The sequence below is a fragment of the Dendropsophus ebraccatus genome, chromosome 7 (assembly GCF_027789765.1).
Source record: "Dendropsophus ebraccatus isolate aDenEbr1 chromosome 7, aDenEbr1.pat, whole genome shotgun sequence".
In the NCBI taxonomy this organism is placed as follows: domain Eukaryota; kingdom Metazoa; phylum Chordata; class Amphibia; order Anura; family Hylidae; genus Dendropsophus; species Dendropsophus ebraccatus.
Genome location: NC_091460.1, coordinates 61,658,218 through 61,678,904, shown reverse-complemented (window position 1 = coordinate 61,678,904; position 20,687 = coordinate 61,658,218). Strand labels below are relative to the sequence as shown.

The following is a 20,687-nucleotide window of genomic DNA, read 5'->3' as shown; positions in this document are numbered from 1 at the left end:
TAAAATCGTTCAAACGACCGCTCGTTAACGATATTCGTTCTGTGGAATAGCTGTAAACGAGCGAACGACAACAGCGAAATCGTCGTTGAGTCGTTCACTATTTTTTTTCAACATGTCGAAAAAAAAATCGTTGGTCTTTCAACAATAATTCGCTAATCTTTTCGTTGAATAAAAAATCTTTCAGTCGTTCTTGAAATGTCTACCTACATTTCCCCACATTTTTAACGACCATGTGACGATGTAACGACCGCAAAAAAATCGTTACACTACAGATATCGTTCACGTTCCCACACGTTTTATGTGTTATCGTTCGCTTAAAAAAATTGTTAAGTGCTCGTTAACGAGCGGTCGTTGGAGCGAGTCTATGAGCGATAATCGTTCCGTGAAATAGGGCTATAACACTAAAGATATCTAAGAAAGCCGTCACTTCATGGTGGTGGGCTAAGTGAAGTTTGTTTTCCTGCCATGTATCGCAGATCTGTATTGTACATTATGAAGTCGCACAGACAAGTGGGTGGAGTATATTTATCTTATCAATATGCAGCTTAAGAAGAATTTGGCCCCATAGAAATATATGTTGGACCCCTAGCAGGTGACTTAGATAAGTAAAATATTAGGTTCTGAATAGGCACTGAAAAAAATTGACATGTCATAGGAACTTGTGAAAAGTTTTGATGAGTTGGGGTCTCAGTATTGAGACCCACACCAACCAAGAGAATGAGAAGCACACCATAGCACATTTGACTCCCTGACTCACAGTCAGAGCTATCTGGCTACAGCATACCCCTGCCTTGCCCTATAGAGAACACAGGAGTGGTCGGCCATGATGAAAGTTCCTGTGTATAAGGAGTACACATCAGCTGTCAGTTACTGAAGATCTATGGCCACCTTTAGCTGATAAATCACCCACGATTCCACAACAGCCACTCCAGTGGTTGTCTTTGTTTACTGTGCCACAGTGCTAATGTGCCTATATAGCTATTTGACTATTGTAGCCAATCCCCAACCTCACCAGTCCCGTGCCATAAACTCATGAAGTCAGTGATTGGCTGCACTGGTCACGAATCATGATATATGAATATAACAGTAATGTAGAAATTTTCCTGCTGGTCTTTGTGGGCCCTCTATATAACTACAAGCACTACCTGTAATAGATTATTGCTGTGCTCTCTGTATTGTTCGGTGCTCCAGGCTTATTCCCTAAGTACAGACCATCAATATTAAGTCAAAGAAAACCCCTTTAAGTTTCAAATTAGGTAAATCATTTTATGATTTTATGGAGATATAATACAATAATAGTCAGAACAGAATTAAATAAAAATTTAAACATTTTTCCATAAATACCAACTTTATTGGTAGCGGCACAATACCTGCCCAGATTACAGGCTACAGACAGCAGTGGGAGCTGGCTGACACGAAACACAGCTGTGCTCTCAGGAAGCAGCCTAGTTATCGGCACACAAGTACCTTTCTATGCCCTCTGTGGATTTATGATGCACCCCCCACTTCCAGTTCTTTCTCATTTATAATAACATGCTTATAAATTGCCCAGGACAGCAGACTGGTGAGGACGAGGCGTGGGAAACCAGACTAGTGTGGTTTATGGTCATCTTCTCTTCAGCTTTTATAAGCTTTAAAATCCAAACACTCAAACCAATGCAAACAGAAGAGTGCTCTGTAATAAATATGCTATGAGTGATATTTTCCCAAAAGATTTCTACCGGGAGATATTATTGAAGTATACTGTGGATGTTGAAGTGCGTTGACTAAAGAAAGTGAAAAATCTGAACAAATAAAACTGAAATGTAAAAATATTTCTCAATAATCATTGAAAACATCTTGGTAAATCTAAGAACCTTGGATTTGAAGTATTTTAGGTTGATTTCATACATAGGGACAGATTTACTAAAGCTTCTTTCTTCTATAAACAGCGCCACTATTGCCCTCTGTTTATATGTCGTATTGCAGCATAGTTAGTGAATGGAGCCAAGTTGTAGTACCACACACAACCTGAAGACTGCTGGTGGTGCTGGTGTGGCGCTGGATTTGAAAGACAGCGAGTATGTTTTTCTAATCCTGGATAACCCCTTTAATAAATTTGTTGCATCTCTGAACAGCCCAGATTAATATCCATGAGCTGCAGTAGCTTTCAGCTTAAAATTTATGTCACTTTCTGGCATAAATTATTGAAAAATTCACCACCATATAAGACCACTGAAAAGTTGCAGGTTTAGAAGGGATTTTCTGTGCCAAGAGGGTTTTTGCATAGTTGCTGGGGCTGCGGGGCAAATAGCAAAGCAGTATATTTATGACGACCCCTTTAAAAAGATTCTCTTGTCTTCTTTTGTATTTGTTTCCCAGTAACTCTTCCAGAGATTGGATGAAGGAAATATTGCTCCAACATACCGATATCACGTTAGTCAGATTTCGGGTGCTAACACACACACACCGTAGTATCTGCAGCAGATACGCAGCAGATATGCAGCAGATTTGATGGTGCAGATTTGATGCTGTGTTCAGTCATTTAGATCTAATCTGCTGCGTATCCGCCGCGTATCTGCTGCGTATCTGCTGCAGAAAATACGCTGCGTATCAGTCGTGTGTGTTAGCACCCTTCAGGTTTTCTGTTGAAGAATTCGGGAAAAACACCAGAAAAAAACGCCAACATACTTATACACACAAAGTTGATTCTGGTGCTTTTACCTCCCAAACGCAGGGCCTGCTGCAATTTCACAAAACTGCAAAAGCACTGAAAAATAGTAAAAAAAAAAATAGTTCTGTGGGTATTGTGTTTCATTTTTTCCCATTGACTCTCAGCTAATATCTGAATACAATGTTTTTGACCCAAAATTAAGCGATGCGTGAAACTTGCCATTTTTAATGGTGTTTTTTTTAGAAGAATGTCTAGTCTGAGTCCAGCCTAAACAAGTCTGCACCTACAATTTCTTTTCCTTCTTATGTGATAACATATTTTCTGCCAAAATCGGAGCTTAATGCCTGAACTTTTTTCCTTTGAGCCCCATCTATTACAAATACAATATTACAGCGAATTCACTGTCGACAGATCTGTTACAGAAATTTTTGCAACTTGCAGTTCCATACATGTGAATGAGGTTATGTCACTGGTAAGCACATGGGTTTCTGCACACGCCATTCAGATAAATGGGATAATTGCAGAAACGTCTGCAATAAATCTGCCTTGTGTGAATTTGCCTTTACAATGAATTATATAAACTGCTCCCATGTCAGGGATAAACTATTTAAAATGATCAATAATATTGTAATGTTGGAGTATATTTGTCTAGCGTCCCTTCTGAGAATGAATAGGTGAATGTGGATGCTGCTAATAACTTACATGCATGTCCTATCGCCCTCTAATGGAGAACACTAAACATCACACTTTTCTATAAACCATGTAGCTATGTGCAGTTTCAGGCTAGATCTCTCTATTTAACGTCACAACCTCCTAATATTTCAATCTGCTATTTTTCATTGATTTCGATGTATAAGATGCAATATAGGTCATCAGCGCAATGACTCATGTACAGTAATGTAGATCTAAGGCACAATAAGTGACGGCCCCAGGAGACAGGGCTGAAGTTGACTAATTACTCTGAACTTTCTATGAGCTGCGACAGCTGATGTGATTATATTAGTTCCAAAACCTTCCAGCGGCACAATGCTTTTTATCACAAAAACAATAAAGCAAATGAACAGCATTAATCCTGCATGATAACATGACAAGAGCCGGAGATATGTCCATGACCCTGTAAACCTGGGAAACAAAGATTATTCCAATAATGATAACAGTGTTGAACAATTCATTCCTTTACTCCAAATTGATGTTTTCTACCCATCAGCTTACGTACGCATTGCTTTTACCAGGACAGTGACCCCTATCTGCATGGTATTATTGGAGTGTTAAAAGTTGTCACTGTTATTGCTGTTCTAGTTATAAATAAATAGACATTTAGGGGGAGATTTATTAAAGGGTGTAACATTTAGACTGGTGCAAACTGCCACCAGCAACCAATCACAGCTCAGCTTTAGGCAGTGCTGAATGGAAAGAGGAGCTGTGATTGGTTGCTGTGGGCAGTTTGCACCAGTCTAAATTTTACACCCTTTGATAAATCTCCCCCATAGGGAACATTTATTAAGCCCGACTTTTTTTCGTCCCACAACGCAAAGGCTTGCCGGATTTATGAAGAGGGCGATGCCCCCCACAAAGTGAAACCTACACCAACTCAGAGCTTGCATAGATTTCATCGACATTTTTCTTGTGACATTTTTCCTGTGGCCACACCTCCTTGAAAAACAAGCGTCTGCAAATATATTTACATGCATCTGTACCACGTATTGGCATCTCCCCCATTTAATAAATATCCCCCATAGTCACATACACATAGACACATATGTGAACAGGGTCTGAAAATGGTCATTTACATGAGACAGCAGTTAACATCTATATCATAAAAATGAAAGTTTGTCTGTCTGTCCTCTATAGATTTCCAAACAGCTGAACCATTTGACCCCAAATTTGGCAGGCAGATATATTGGGTACCAGGGAAGGTTAGAGCGAAGGTCCTGTCCTTGCCAGATGTACAGGAGGGAAGGGGGACGGGGAAGAGTGCCCCATAGAAATGAATGGGCGAATCGCCACACTGCACACACAGGTGAAATAATCAACACCGCAGCTCTCCAGCAGTAATGACAGTTATAAGCCTTAGCAAGGCTTTCATTTTCACAGAGAGCTGGAATCTGATTGGTTGCTAGGGCCAGTTGCCTCATAACAGATCCACAGAAATAACTGGTAGACCCCATACGCCAACTATACTGTACAGGTATACAGGACCCCGAGTCTATACACTGTAGTATATAGTTAGTGGAGGTCGTGTATACCTGTAGTGTATAGATTGGGGGTCCTGTATTACCTGTAGTATATAGTTTGGGGTCCTGTATAACTGTAGTGTAGAGTTTAGGTCCTGTATACCTGTAGTGTATAGTTGGTGGGTTCTGTATGCCTGTAGTATATAGTTGGTGGAGATCTTGTATACCTGTGCTGTATAGATGGTGGAGTTGCTGTATACCTGTAGAGTATAGTTGGTGGAGGTCCTGTATACCTGTACTGTATTGTTGGAGGGTCCTGTACACCTGTAGAGTATAGTTGGTGGAGGTCCTGTATACCTGTAGTGTATAGGTTGGGGGGTCCTGTATACCTGTAGTGTATAGTTGGAGTCGGGGTCTGTACACCTGTACTGTATAGTTGGTGGAGGTCCCTTATACCTTTAGTATATAGTTTGGGGGTCCTGTATACCCATACTGTATAGTTGGAGTAGGGGGTCCTGTATAACTGTAGTATATAGTTGGTGGAGGTCCTGTATACCTGTAGTTATACAGGACCCCCTACTCCAACTATACAGTACGGGTATACAAGATCTCCACCAACTATATACTACAGGCATACAGAACCCACCAACTATACACTACAGGTATACAGGACCTAAACTCTACACTACAGTTATACAGGACCCCAAACTATACACTACAGGTAATACAGGACCCCCAAATTATAGAGTACAGGTATACAGGACCCTAAACTCTACAGTACAGGTATACAGGACCTCCACTAACTATATACTACAGGTATACAGGACCCCAACTATACAATACAGGTACAATACAGGACCCTAAAACTATACACTACAGGTATACAGGACCCCCCCCCAACTATACACTACAGGTATACAGGACCTCCACCAACTATACTCTACAGGTATACAGCACCTTCACCAACTATACAGTACAGGTATACAGGGCCTCCACCAACTATACACTACAGTTTTACAGGACCCCAAAACTATACACTACAGGTATAAAGGACCTCCACCAACTATATACTACAGGTATACAAAATCTCCACCAACTATATACTACAGGTATAAAGAACCCACCAACTAAAAACTACAGATATACAGGACCTAAACTCTACACTACAGTTATACAGGACCCCAAACTATACACTACAGGTATACAGGACCTTTACTAACTATACACTACAGGTATACAGGACCCCCAAACAATACACTACAGGTATAGAGCACCTCCACCAACTATACACTACAGGTATACAGGACCCCCGACTCTACACTACAGGTATACAGGACCCTCCAACTATACACTACAGGTATACAGCACCTCCACCAGCTATACATTACAGGTATATAGGACTCCAAAACTATACAGGTGGGGATACAGGACACCTCAACTCTACACTACAGGTATACAATACCTTCACCAAATATGTACTACAAGTATACAGGATTCGCAAATTATACACCCCAGGTATACAGACCCCCCAAACTATATACTGCGTGTATAAAGGACCCTAAAACTATACACTACAGGTATACAGGACCCCAAAACTATGCACTACAGTTATACAGGACCCCTCAAACCATAAACTACAGGTATACAGGACTTCCACCAAATATACTCTACAGGTATACAGCACCTTCACCAACTATATACTATATATTATACAGGACGCCCAAACTATACAAGACCTCCACTAACTATACACTGCAGGTATACAGGACTCCCCGAAATATACACTACAGGTATATAGGACCCCCAAACTATACACTACAGGTATACACCCCCCCAACTATACACTACAGGTATATAGGACCCCCCTCAACTATACACTACAGGTATAAAGCCCTGCCCACGTCAAACTATACACTATTGGTATGCAGGACCCCTAAAAACTATACACTTTAGGTATACAGAGTCCCTCCAACTATACACTACAGGTATACACAAATTCCACTGATTAACTTAGATGAAACAATATCTTTTAGAAGATTGCAGTTTCCAGTTTCATTTGCAACGACAATAAACAAGGCCAAAGACCGATCACTGCAGGTGGTGGCATAAATCTGTATTCTGCATCTTTTCCACATGGACAATTGTAGGTTTCTGCTCCAGAGTTCAATCAGGTAAAAATCTTTATGTCTATGCACCTGGCAATAACACTGCCAATGTTGTATATAACCAACAGTAGTGTATATAGGGCTCCTGACAATTTCCCCTTACAAAAAACAAACAAAGATATAGATTGACCTCCTGGAACATCCTTGGAACAAATCTAATTAACACACTGACACTTTATACCCGGGCAGCGCCGGGTACATTTTATAGTACATTTGCTTTATGTAATCATGAATTATTGTGTATTTAATAAATTGATATTTTTGCTACATGAGACTCAACAGTTTTTTGTAGGTAATATACACACAGTCAGTGGCGGATTAAATGTACCCTGGGCCCCGGGCTGTCCACCCAACGTGCCCCCCCCACGTCAATCCGCCCACATTATAATCTGCTACTGCCCCGCCCCCCTGCTGTCCCCAATAAACACCGCCTGCCTCCCCTCCCTGCTGGCCCCAATAAACATAGTGTTTGGTCCCCCAGTAAGCATTGTCCACCCTACCTTCACTGCCCCCAATAAACATATTGCAACTTGTTCCCCCGCTGTTGCCACCATTAAACATCTTGTCACCTCACCAGGCTCATCTGGTCCCCAGCTGTTGCCCCCCTCCCTCCCCCCAAGGTCACAGCAGCACAGAGGATGTCAGAAGAGGAGGGTGCTGATCTTATAGGGCAGGTCACAGGGTCACAGCAGCACAGAGGATGTCAGGAGAAGAGGGTGCTGATCTTATAGGGGAGGTCACAGTGTTCCAGCAGCACAGAGGATGTCAGGAGAGGAGGCTGCTGGTCTTATAGGGGAGGTCCCAGCAGAATAGAGGATGTCAGGAGAGGAGGGGGCTGATCTTATAGGGGAGGTCACAGGGTCACAGCAGCACAGAGGATGTCGGAGAGGAGGGTGCTGGTCTTATAGGGGAGGTCGCAGGGTCCCAGCAGCACAGAGGATGTCAGGAGAGGAGGGTGCTGGTCTTATAGGGGAGGTCACAGGGTCACAGCAGCACAGAGGATATCAGGAGAGGAGGGGGTCACAGGTATACTCACCTCTGGCTGATCCAGCTGCATCTCTCTTCCTCTCAGCTGCTCTTACAGGTTGGCCAGTTCCGAGGGCCACCTGCCACGCTGCCAGCCCCCCCAAAACATCCTCCACACCCGGGGCCTCCTGAGTTTATTGAGGCCGCTCTGCCACCTGTCCCTCGCAGTTTACCCCCCACCTGCGCTGTCTGCCACTGCCGGAGCTTTCAGGGAGCCACTCTGCCTCTTTAGAAGCAAGCTGATTAACACCGGCCCCGGAGGCTCACTGCTCCAGTCGCGCGACACCAGTACTTCTCTTCTCCCCTGCTTCGCTGTGGACTTGTGACGTCAGCCATTACATGTCCGCCACCAAGCAGGGGAGAAGGGAAGTACCAGGGCCGGTGTTCATCAGCTTGCTTCTAAAGAGGCAGAGTGGCTCCCTGAAAGCTCCGGTGGCCGCGGACAGCGCGGGTGGGGGGTAAACATCCTTAGTAATAATGTGGGCAGCGAGACATGGGCCTCCCTGGAGCCTTGGGCCCCGGGCGGCCGCCCAAACTGCCCACATTATAATCCGCCACTGCATACAGTAGTACTAAAACTGGGGGTATTTACTAGAGATGAGCGAATTAGGCGTTTAATTCGCCGCATTGTGATTCATGAATTCGCCAGATTAACTTCGCAAATTTGCTTAACATGGCTGTTACAATATACTTACGCAGTTGCGAATATTATGCAGTTGTCAATATTACACAATTGCAAACGTAACACAGTTGCAAATATTATGCAGTTGCGTACTTCACAAGATAAACATTAGCATGTTCGAAAATAATTATTATAACCATTCCAATCATCAAACAAATAGTTTGTATCAGCGAACACGACCAATTAGCGTAAAATAAGCTACAAATATTTACGAACATGTTCGCTCGCCACTATTTTTAATGAAATTCGTTTGCATGCAATTCGCAAATATTCGTGAATTTATACAAATATTCGCAAGCTTTGCAAAACGAATTTCCAAGTGATTCGCTAACCCAAGTGTGCAACATTTGATTACCGGTGGCTGAAGAAGTTGGATGCAGCCCTACAGAGCCCGCTTGGCTGGATCCACGTTTTCCAGGCAGCCTTAAGGCTGCATCCAACTTCTTTAGCCACCGGTAATCAAATGCAGCACACTCGGGTTCAGATGAACCTGAGTGTGCTCGAGGTTTGCTCATCTCTAGTGGTCATAGATGAGAGGGGCTCACAGATTGTAGGCATACAGGGCAGGCTCACTCTCTTACTCTCCTACATATAGCAGTAGCTAAAATCTGCTACTCTTTGTTACTAGAGACAGACTGAGCCTAACAACAGTAGAAAACACATTTTGTATGTGTCTAGGACTGTGGGGTATGTTGGGAAAAGATTTTGTGAAACATTAAGGGGGGGGCTCTGTAGGTGAGGGATGTACTCAAGGGGGGAGATTTATCAAAGGGTGTAAAATTTAGACTGGTGCAAACTACCGACAGCAACCAATCACAGCTCAGCTTTAGGCAGTGCTGAAAGGAAAGCTGAGCTGTGATTGGTTGCTGTGGGCAGTTTGCACCAGTCTAAATTTTACACCCTTTGATAAATCTGCCCCATGAGGTATATAAGTTATAAAAAATGTGGTCATCCTCGGGTTTTGCTGAACATACAAGCAAATAGAAGCAAATCTGTATATTCGGATGCACTCAGTAAATGCTAAGCAGTAATCACCATTTCTATGGAAAGACATAAAATCGGCAGCTCTAGACCATCTGTGGACTCATTCTGAATTTATTTGAGTTAAAATGTATTCAGAACGGCATCCGATTCATATAAGACCCCTCCTTCCCACACACAGTTACTAAAAGTAAAGAACCCCACTCTTTCAAAATCTAGGTAATAACAAAAATATCACTGTACACATTTAGAGATGTTCTGTACCTAATAATAACACCATTAAGACAACTTTAAAGACATCTGCTTTAGTGGGTTCCATAGGAATTCTCTTGAGACTTGTGAATGTGAATTGCCAGGAAAGCTGACTAACCATCTGCTCATAAGTTAACTCCTTCTCATCAAATACTCCCAGTGCAGGATAGATGAACACTATATGGGTAAAGAAATCTATCAACTATATGGCTATGTTCACACACTGTCCTTTTGTGGCTGTCTTTTTGAAAATTCATCAATTGACAGCCAAAGATGGCTGTCTCTTGATAATTACAGCAACAATTAGCTATGACTTGGCACCCACCCCCTCTAATTTCTGGAGACAGGAACAAAGCTTGTTTGCATGTAGTACGTATACATGGACTTCCTCCCTTACTTTTTCGGTTAAAAGTGCACTGTATTGAACAGTCTGGCACTGTGCTGTGCGTTTACACAATACATTACTATGAATGGTATGTGAAGGGAGAAGTGTGAGCAGAAAGAAAATTAGCAGCAGCACAATAAGGGGGAGGTTGTGCTGCTGTTGCTGACTAGCTAAAGGGAGGGGGGATTACATTGCAGCCCTTTGGGCATACAGCAGTAGGTACACAGCTATTTACACAAGAAACAGCTACCTTGAGCTGCATGGGTAGCCAGAGATGAGAGTAAGGCTTTGATTCACATTTTAAGCACAGTGTGAATTATCTTCAGCAGGCAGGCTGTCCTATATCTTTCAGGTAAACAGTCTAGGCTTTATTTAGCTGTCTCCCTCTTTCCTGCACATAGTACATGCTAAGCCCCACCCCTCTTCCTGTGTTCCGTGCTTGTCTAGCTGTTGCCAGATTTCCCTTAACAACAGGCAGTAAAGTGCAGATTGCTGGGAAGGGAGACACAATAGTGGCCAAAACTTAGATACTTTTTTTCTTGGTTAAAGCTGATCTGCCAACAGGAAAACAGGGGTGTAAATGAGTCCATGTCCTCCTGCTGACATGTCTTTGTCAAGAAATTTCGGTAATAAGGTGATTTTCAAATAGATCACATAAGGCTCAGAAATGGAGGGAAGTAATTTCACATGACAGTAACTATTTAACTCATCCCATGCTGTCTGCAGTTTTTAGGGTAACACTATGACATTATGCGGCATGCTATTTGCTGTAGAATCACAGAAGTGAAGTATGCAATGGTTCTCTATAAGACCACATTTTGCATCAAATTCATGTCCATGTGTTGCCCTGACCTTACATCACCTTACACCTGCTATCAAAGCTAGGATTATTCTTATAACTCACATTGCATGAATAATGCAGAAGTGCATGACTACCTGTCACTATGGCTGAATATTTCATGCAACTTATAAAAAGCCAGCCTGTGTGAGAGCAGTGTAACCATAGAGAATTGTTATGTTTATACTGTGTGAACAGGGATGGCGATGATGATTGTTATGCCTGATTATCACACTTTAACCCAACTGTGACTCCCCCTGGGTAAGTGGTCAGTGTAGCCACCCACCAGATTAGAGAGGATGTGTTTCATATTAGTGACTTTCAGAAGGGTCATACCCTCTAGGGAAGCTTTATTCCACAAACAGGCAATGTGATTAATGGTTTATTTACAACACTGACATCCAGACTGTCAGAAGCCTTCAGCACACTTTGATGTGAAACACACTCAGAGGCACAGGGTCATCCTTATCACAGAGCAGGACTGGAATCAGACATGAAGAATGACATGTTAGGATGAACCTTCTGCAGCATTCATTCTCTGTGATGCCTAGAAATGGAGACAACAATGCTCTTAGTATGTGACTCACACTTCTACTATACACAGCGTCACCATCCACCATTGCATTATGCATTGTCTCTCCTATTCATTATCCTCCTGAGTCAATTGAGTCCAGTGCTGAGGGGAACTTATTACAGGGGTCTTCAGATGTCACCGGTTTCACTATCTTATCTAAAAATAACAAATTCACTGCAAAACAAGGAGAGAAAGCAACATAAACAATACCAATATTACCAGGAAATAGGGTTTGCTGATTGTCATACTACTTGCAGTGGTCAAATGCTTATAGTCATGCTATACCTATGCTTGCTGCATATAACAGCTGCTCATAGGAAGATTTGCCCCCAGTCAAGCTTGCATTGTTTTCTTCATTATTAGGCAGACTGAATGCTATGGACATAGGATCGATGGGAAAAAATTACATTGCTTTTGATTCTTTTAGCACCATATACATAATGGTAATTTATTTCATGACCAGATCGTAACTCCCTTGTAATTCTGGTAGATTTTTATTTTTCATTCACACATTTTCTTCCCCACCTACAATCTTTCCTTCCAAGATCCATAAAGTTTTAATTTTTCCATGATCAGAGTTCAATGAGGGCTCCTGAAAAAATGCTCTAATCTCCAATTGACTTAAATGGGGTTCTGTAAAAAATACTTGACATGAATAACGAGCATTCAAGTACTTTAGTGCTCACTCATCCATAGTCAATAAAATTACAGTGATACCAAATGTATATACCTTTTGTTTTGCTATACATTTTAATATTTTCTTCTGCAGCTTTTAAGAGGAAGACCTGCATCACTTCTCCTTGTCTAGGAGGGTAACATATTGTCAAGGACTTCTTAGCAATCTGACATCTTCGTAGACCTCGAGAAGGGTCCAGAATTCTTCTACCTCTTTAGTGGTATCATGATGTATATTGGCAATGTAATGACAAAACATAATATGAATGGGGCCTTAGAAACCTTAAGGGTATATATACAGTAGATTGTGCTGTTTACTATAATGCATCAGTACCTAGCCACTTCTATAAGTTGGAGTACCTGGCCACCATACACATAAAACAGCCTTTATCTAACCGCTGTCTCCCTTGGATCAGCCCATAAACATGCATACTTGGCTGATATGTATGTTTATTTCAGTGGCATGAGAGCTCTGGTTGAGGATTATCTTGCGTTAGAACAAAGGTGATGGATTCCCCTTTTCCCCCATGTGCCATAAGGAGCACTATACACACTTAAGATTGCTGGTGGGATTTGCTAACATTAATATGTTTAGGCAGTTTAATAGAAGAAAAAGATCCATCAGATCTGTCATCATGATATAATGGGATAGAGAGTGACCCCTGCATCCATTATAGCAATGTATGTTCTATACAGCAAGCTAGAGATAACTAAACTTAGTTCTACTTTAGGGGAAAAGTAGAAAACTGAAAGAGGAGAAAAACGTCTATGGAGTTTTTTTTTGTAACTGGGCTGTTTACAGTTTATATCTATGTTTTTTTTTACTCTATTGTATTAGCTAATACTAATAAGCACCATTGCCTATAAATCCTCCAGACCTTCCTGTTTTCAAGAGTCACTTAATAGTTTTATCACTTGGCAATATTATAGAGCAAGCTAATCATTTGCAGATTCGTAGCTCTGAGCTACCACTTTACAGCAGAGCTCCCCATCCTTCTGTAGGTTGCAAGCTACTTTTACATATGACAGATAGTATTAAGGTGCACTGAATACAGAAGACAGAAAAACAATTGAAGATATAGCCTATTGATTGCTCCTTAGTGGTAAATGCTAGTGATATGGTTTTGACCCCAATACCACATTGTAGTTTTACTACCTACCTGATTCCATTAGTAAAGGCTCTATTCCACGGAATGATTATTGGCTGTATCTGGCCGATATCGGCCATTGTGGACGATAATCAACGGCTGTGATAGCAGCGATCTGCTGCTGTCGCTCCGTGGAACAGGACCGGCGGCAGCAGACCGCCACTATCCTCTATGGGCTGCCAGGACGATCTAGCCATCACCCGGGCAGCCCCCCGCAGCTCCTCCCGCACTCACAAATGAGGAGCAAATGAGCACTGACAGCACTCGTTTGCTCCTCTCAGTCAGCCTTAAGTTTTAGTGGTTTTCTGGTTTTCTTTGTCATCTTCTAGAACTTATTGAAGCATTTCATTAGGAAGGAAATGTAAAAAATGACAACCACATTTCATTGGTTTATTTCATTTTTTGTTATGTCGTTCCTAATGAGAAGGCATTAGGCTTATTGAATGTCATAGAAGAAACATGAGATCATTCTTTAAATATCTTTAATTCTGGAATAATGCAATTATTATTTCTTGGGAGGTCCTCATTAATCAAGTCAGAATTCTATTCACTTGTTCTACAGCTATTTGTTTTCTTCCATGTATTTTTTATAGCCGTTTTCTCTTGTGTTATATCGTAGGTACAGTAGGTACTTCTCCATGGCTATGAATATAACATAAACCCAATTGTTAGTCATAGAGAGTAAAGTGGGGAGGCTGGGAGAGTGAAGAAGTGTCCCTGTATACCTAAGCTCAGCTGCATAGCTCCCAAAATGATAGACTGTGCTCCTAAAGTCCTTAGTTACAAAAAAAAAGTCTGGAAAAAATTACTGGGATACCAAGTGCAATAATAATATATAGAGCAAGGTTGTTCTAATAACACTGATGCATTTTGAAACCTGCATTTTGAATAGAATTTTAAAGGGGTTGTCACTTAAATACAGATCCTTAAATAAAAGTCAGAATCTAAGAGAATAGTCAAGTAACAGAGCCAAGGTTTTGATAAGCCAAAGTAGGAGACAGAGAGAACACAAGATACGCTGGCACACTTCCAAGCAAGACTATTAGTTAGCAAAGGGTTAATAAACTGAGAAAGTATATATAGGAAGCCAGGGGTGTGGTCAGAACGTGATTGGAACAGAGGTCCAGAATCCAGCAAGAGTGAGTGGAAAAACCAGATGTCAATCACCCAACCAAAATAGGCTAACCATGAAGTGACTAGAGGGAACTCAGCAGAAGAGAGACGGGTGTGGCAGGTGAATCAATCAGTAATGCAAAAAGAGAAGCACGGTGTTCAGACGGAACTGAGACAAATGCAAACAACACACAGAGTAAGCACAATTTTATGGTCAGAAGTGCAATCTCGCTCATACCTTACAATTCAAGGACCTTGGCCAAGGTCCCAACAGGTACAGTCATAACAGCATGGTAACTAAAAAAAAAAAAAATATGAATGTAAATTGCTAACATGCTTTATTTCACATCTACCGTTGATGTAGATTTAGAAAATTATAACTACAGGGACACTTTAGGCTGTTATCGCTGAGGAAGCTGTGCCCAGTCACTCAGATACTATTTTGTATCTGCAGTTCTTTTGCAAACCTATGCATCTCCAAGATAACAGTCTGCCAAAAAACACTGTGTAGTCGGCTGCTACAGTCATTCTCTCTTCCATTTGTCCCCGACCCTCTGCTAAGGTTTACTTGTAAGGGCTATATTACATGGCTTGATCTACAGGAGGAAATGGGCGTCAGGTCAGCGCTCTCTTACTTCTTATTTCCCGCTTGCTGCCTGAGCTATTACACGCACAGACATTAAATGTGGAGGAGCAGGGGGGCCGCCCGGACGATCTTTAGATTGCCTGCGTGGCCCATAGAAGAAGACAGCTGCCAGAAGACAGAAAGGGCAAACAAGGTACAATGACAGTAGACAAGGCAAAGTCGCAAAGACACAGAGAAGGACAGGACCAAGAAGGCAGCAAGGAACGAAGGACCAAACAAATGGAGGATGAAAGCCAGAGATGCAATAAGGTAAACGGAGAACCAAAAGCCAGAGATAGTAGCAAGATGAACCAAGGACAAAGGAAGGAACACTGAGGACTAAGAGAGGCACACTGAGAACTAAGCGAGGCACACTGAGAACTAAGCAAGGTAAATTGAGGACTAAGCAAGGTACACAAAGGACAAAGAGAGGCACAGAGCCAATAGACAAAGACTGGTAAGAAACAGGCCAGGGTCAGAAAACCAGGAATACAGATTGCAAGGTAAAATGCTGGATCAAGCTGAACAGACAAACTGGACAAAGCTATCAAGAGCCCAGGCTGAAGGGAGAGTGACACCTATAAGGGAAACCGAGTTCCGGACACAAAGCTCATAGGATAATCAAGAGAAACACAGAAAACCAGAGGTGAAGAGACCTGTCCATCAAAACACAGCAGAGACAATCATGGAGAAAGCCACAGCAAGCTAAGTGCAGGGAGAACTAAAAAACATGAAATGGATCACCAAAGACAACAGGTCGAATCTTTGCCACAGAGGGTGACACTGATGCCTTTTCATGATCATGACATTTGGAGAACAAGAAAATGCTGCACCTCTCACCCATGTTTGACACTAAAGCTTTTTAGCTACATTAAAAACCAACATCAGAATTTAGTATATAATTTCGAACCATATTGCCTCATGTACAACATGCAGGTCTTCTGATAAACATGAGTTCCTACTCCACCGCAAAGCCAGCGCCCACGGAGGGGGGGGGGGGGGCAACCCAATGGTCCAGCAACCCCGATGTTTATTATCGGCTGCACATATCTCTGTATAAATGTAACCCCTGGAGAGGATTTAGGGAGAACAGCAGGTGCAGCTTATAAGAGAGGCACACAAACTACATTTCCCATCTCTCCCTGGGACAGTGAGCTGAGGGGAGCAGGAAGTGATGCTGCGCTGGGAGGAAGAGGAAGAAAGACAGAGGGAGACAGTGCATGGTGGGCAGCATGGTCTGAGGAGAGGAGACCACCTCCTGTGCTGGCTGTGTCAGGGGTAACAGAGAGAGACCTGACAGCTGAGAGAGGAAGGACTGAGCCCAGACAGGACCCCCCCAGCTCCTGTGTGTCCAGTGAGGAGGATCCTGCCACCCACTCCCTCTGTGAGATCCTTCCTAAATGCTGCTGCTCCATGTTGGAAACCTGGACTGAGCCTGGTGTGTAGATCAGCAGCAAAAGAGTGAGTAACCCTTTGTATCCTGGCTGGTGAAGCTGTGGCTGGACAGTGACAATTAAAGAATCACAGCTTAGACCTTGTTGGAATCTGTTCTGTTCACAAGAGCTGTGACCTGGTGGATTGTTCAAGTTGCAACTCCTTTGTTATTAAGTGCACCAACAACTTCTAAAGCGCGCCAACGTCCACGGCAACTGGGCCCCAGCGTATAGACATTTATCTTACTATATGGCTGCAGCCTCACTTATTACATATAGTCCGTGTGGATGTATGTGCCGGCTTGGTGTGCAGTGACTGTGTGTGATGAGAGTCACCTCCTAGAGTCTAAATTGTCAGAGTGCTCACACTAGTCACCCTGTTTACCAAACAACCCCCCTTCCTGCTGCTGAAGTGTTTCACTTTCAGGGGGAGAGTTCTGTGTTGCCACATTTATTTTTTTATCATATCCATTCCCTGTTTATTCATACCCCATTGTCAAGCCCAGTATTGATTTTACCAAGCATTAAATTGGTTCCTGTTTCCATGTTACTTCTCTCTGTGAGTATATCACTTATAGTGTATTGAGTGTGTACCGAGCTAGGTGGGGGTTTCCTGAGTCAACCCCTGGCAGAAGAGTGACAACCTCCTGCATACCAAGCAAGCTCTTGTCAAGACTCAGGTGGAGGCACTGCGCTGAGTGAGAAGGTGAAACAAACCAAAAACCCCCTCCTTACACTGGAAGCTCCATTAGGGGGTGTTACATTGGAGGCACTGCTGAGATCGAACATGGCTGAGAAAGCCCAGTCAAGTACAGCTGCCACAGACTTTATTACTGCAAAAGATGTGTTAACATGGTGTATAGAAACTAATACAACAATAGAACATAGCTTTGCCATTGATGGAGAGCTTAATGGCGCTTCAGATGATGATATATTACGAATAGCAAGCAGACTGCAGGAAGTTTTCCAACCCAGAGTTGTTGATCGTCGTAGTACCAGTAGAAGTGTAATCTCTACAGCTCTTATCACAACTGAGAGGTTATTGGAGAGAGCGTACTTCCCTGCCATTATTGCTGTTCCACAAGAATATGGTGGACGATGGAGGATTGTCTGGCCACTGGAGCCCACCGCAGAAGGCATACCTCCAGTGCTGAGCCCACAGCGGAGAGGGTCTAGTAGATGCTTGCCCCCCACTCCTCCTCGAGTCACGGCTGAAGAAACTCCCACTACTAATGTGCTGGTTGCCGCCATGGAGAGACTAGTGGGTCAGTTTGCAAAAATGAACCCAGAAGGAAATTACAGGCGGTTGAGGACATTCTCCGGCTTAGTACCCACCCCAGCTGGGGAAGAGGGATATGAAACTTGGAGGAATGTTGCTTTGCAGTACTTGGAAGAATGGCAGTGCTCTGATGCACTAAAGAGGCAAAGGATAGTAGAAAGCCTGAAAGGACCAGCAATGGAAATAGTGCAAGCTGCTTGGCGAGGTAAACCCCAAGTGACATCTCAGGACTACATGACTGCTCTTGAAGATGCTTTTGGGTCACCTGAGGATGCCACTGACCTCCTCTACAAGCTTCGGATCACCTATCAAGAGGCAGGGGAAAAGATGTCTGATTACCTTTATAGGTTGGACAAGCTGATCTACAGAGTAGTGTCCAAAGGCGGACTTGACTCTAAGGAAGTGGACAACTGCCGTCTTGATCAAATGCTCCGGGGTGCTTTGACTAATGATCCGATTGCTCAGAGGCTGAGATGCACTGACCGGGACAAGATTCCACTCTCTTTCCATCAGCTGCTTAAGCAAGTTCGGCAAGAAGAAGCTACTTTAATGGCCAGAGAGCAAACAGTGAAAAAAGTAGCAGCCATTGCTCCCAAGCCTCAATTAAGTCAACGTGAAGAAGAGCTGTTAAAAATTGTTGAGAAACAAGGGGAGCAGATTGCTCAGCTCTTAAATGTTCATACAAAAGACGTTGAACGGTTGAAGCAGGCTACCCACAAGGTCTCTGAGAGACAACTAAGTCCCCAACAGAGGGCTAGCAGTAGCTCTACCAGACGTGGAGATAAGAATCCAGAGGGATGCTTTGTGTGCGGAAGTTTTGATCACATGGCTCGTCACTGCTCTATGAAGTGGTCTTCCAAGAGGTCACCCTCCCCCCTCACAAAGAAAAATTATCAGTCAAAAAACGGGGAAGGGGGTCAGTAGAGTGCAGTACTGACCCCCATTTAGTCACCCAGGTTTGCTCAGCCACTCCAGAAGTCCATAATCACAGACTACTCCCGGGAGGCCTAATGGGACCTGCTCCCCATGTCCCGGCCTATATCAATGGACACCCGTGCACAGTCTTACTGGATAGTGGGTCTCAGGTCTCCATTATATTTGAGAAATGGTACCAAAGATATCTGCCTGATGTGCCACTGCAACCACTATCTGGATTAGTTGTCTGGGGACTCAGCGAGCAAAGCTACCCCTATCGGGGATATGTAACAGTCTCCCTTCGGTTCCCTAAAGCCATAGTGGGAGTGGAGAAAGAAATACCCATTGTGGCCTTGGTGTGCCCTGAAGCAGAAGCTGATTCAAAAGAGATACCAATCATAGTGGGGACCAATGCCAACATCTTCCGTACCCTAGCACAGTGGTGCCGAGAAGTTGGGGGAGAGAATTACTCACAGACCCTTACGATCCACCCGATCTGCTTGGAAGCATATGTAAAGAAAGAAAAAGAAGAAAAGAAGGAGCTTTGTGCTGAATGTTTTGACTCATGCTTCGAAGGCAGCAATTTGAAGACAGAAGAGCGTAAATTGGTGATACAAGGAATGATGGAAAGAGCGGCTGCCTTTTCCTTAGGGGATTGGGATCTTGGATTGGCTCGAGGAGTGCAGCATCACATTAGGCTGACAGATGAGAAGCCTTTCCGTGAGAGGTCACGAAGATTAGCCCCTGCAGATTTTGAAGATGTCCGACGGCACCTGTATGGCTTACTAGGGTCAGGAGTAATCATAGAGTCTAACAGTCCCTATGCTTCACCTATTGTAATAGCGAGAAAGAAAAATGGAGATATTCGAATGTGCGTGGACTACCGCACTTTGAACAGCCGTACTGTTCCTGATCAATACACTGTACCCAGAATTGACGAAGCATTAGACTGTCTTCAGGGGAGCCAGTGGTTTTCTGTGTTGGATCTGCGGAGTGGTTATTACCAAATCCCCATGAGTGAGGAAGATCAAGAAAAAACAGCCTTTATCTGCCCCATCGGCTTCTACCAGTTCCAGAGAATGCCTCAGGGAGTCTCCGGTGCTCCAGCAACATTCCAGAGATGTATGGACAAGGTGGTGGGAGATATGAACTTCCGTGAAGTTTTGGTCTACCTAGATGATTTGATCATATTTGGGCGTTCACTTGAAGAACATAACCAGAGACTGTTTAAGGTACTTGATCGTCTGATGGACAATGGGCTGAAGCTGTCGTTGGAAAAGTGCCGACTTTGTCAGACTTCTGTTAAGTATGTCGGACACATTGTGAGTCGAGATGGGATTTCTACTGACCCAGCTAAAGTGGAAGTGGTAGTCAACTGGCCCAGGCCCACCAAGCTTGGGGAGCTTCGGTCCTTCTTGGGATTTTGTGGATATTATCGGAGATTTGTACCACAGTACTCAAAGGTTGCCAAGCCTTTAACAGCCCTCACTCAAGGGTATCCCCCTCCACGTGGCCAAGCAAAATCAAAGAAATCAGAAAGAAAAACATACTTCCGAGTCAGTGAACCTTTTGGAGAAAGGTGGACCCCGGCGTGTGAAGAAGCGTTCAAGAAGCTAAAAGCCTGTTTAACACAAGCTCCTGTGCTAGCCTATGTGGATCCCAGTCGGCCCTATGTGCTACATGTAGATGCTTCATTTGAGGGACTAGGAGCAGTATTGTACCAAGATTATGAAGGCACTCTACGCCCAGTTTATTACGTCAGCAGAGGA

General features: G+C 43.3%; 1 protein-coding gene across 1 annotated transcript; it reads left to right on the top strand.

Moving 5' to 3' along the window:
• Positions 1 to 17,511: 17,511 nt before the first annotated feature.
• LOC138796556 (paraneoplastic antigen Ma2 homolog) lies at positions 17,512 to 18,927 on the top strand. Its single transcript, XM_069976163.1, has one exon. It carries the CDS (start codon positions 17,512 to 17,514, stop codon positions 18,925 to 18,927), a length of 1,416 nt encoding a protein of 471 aa, XP_069832264.1.
• The last annotated feature ends 1,760 nt before the right edge of the window (positions 18,928 to 20,687 follow it).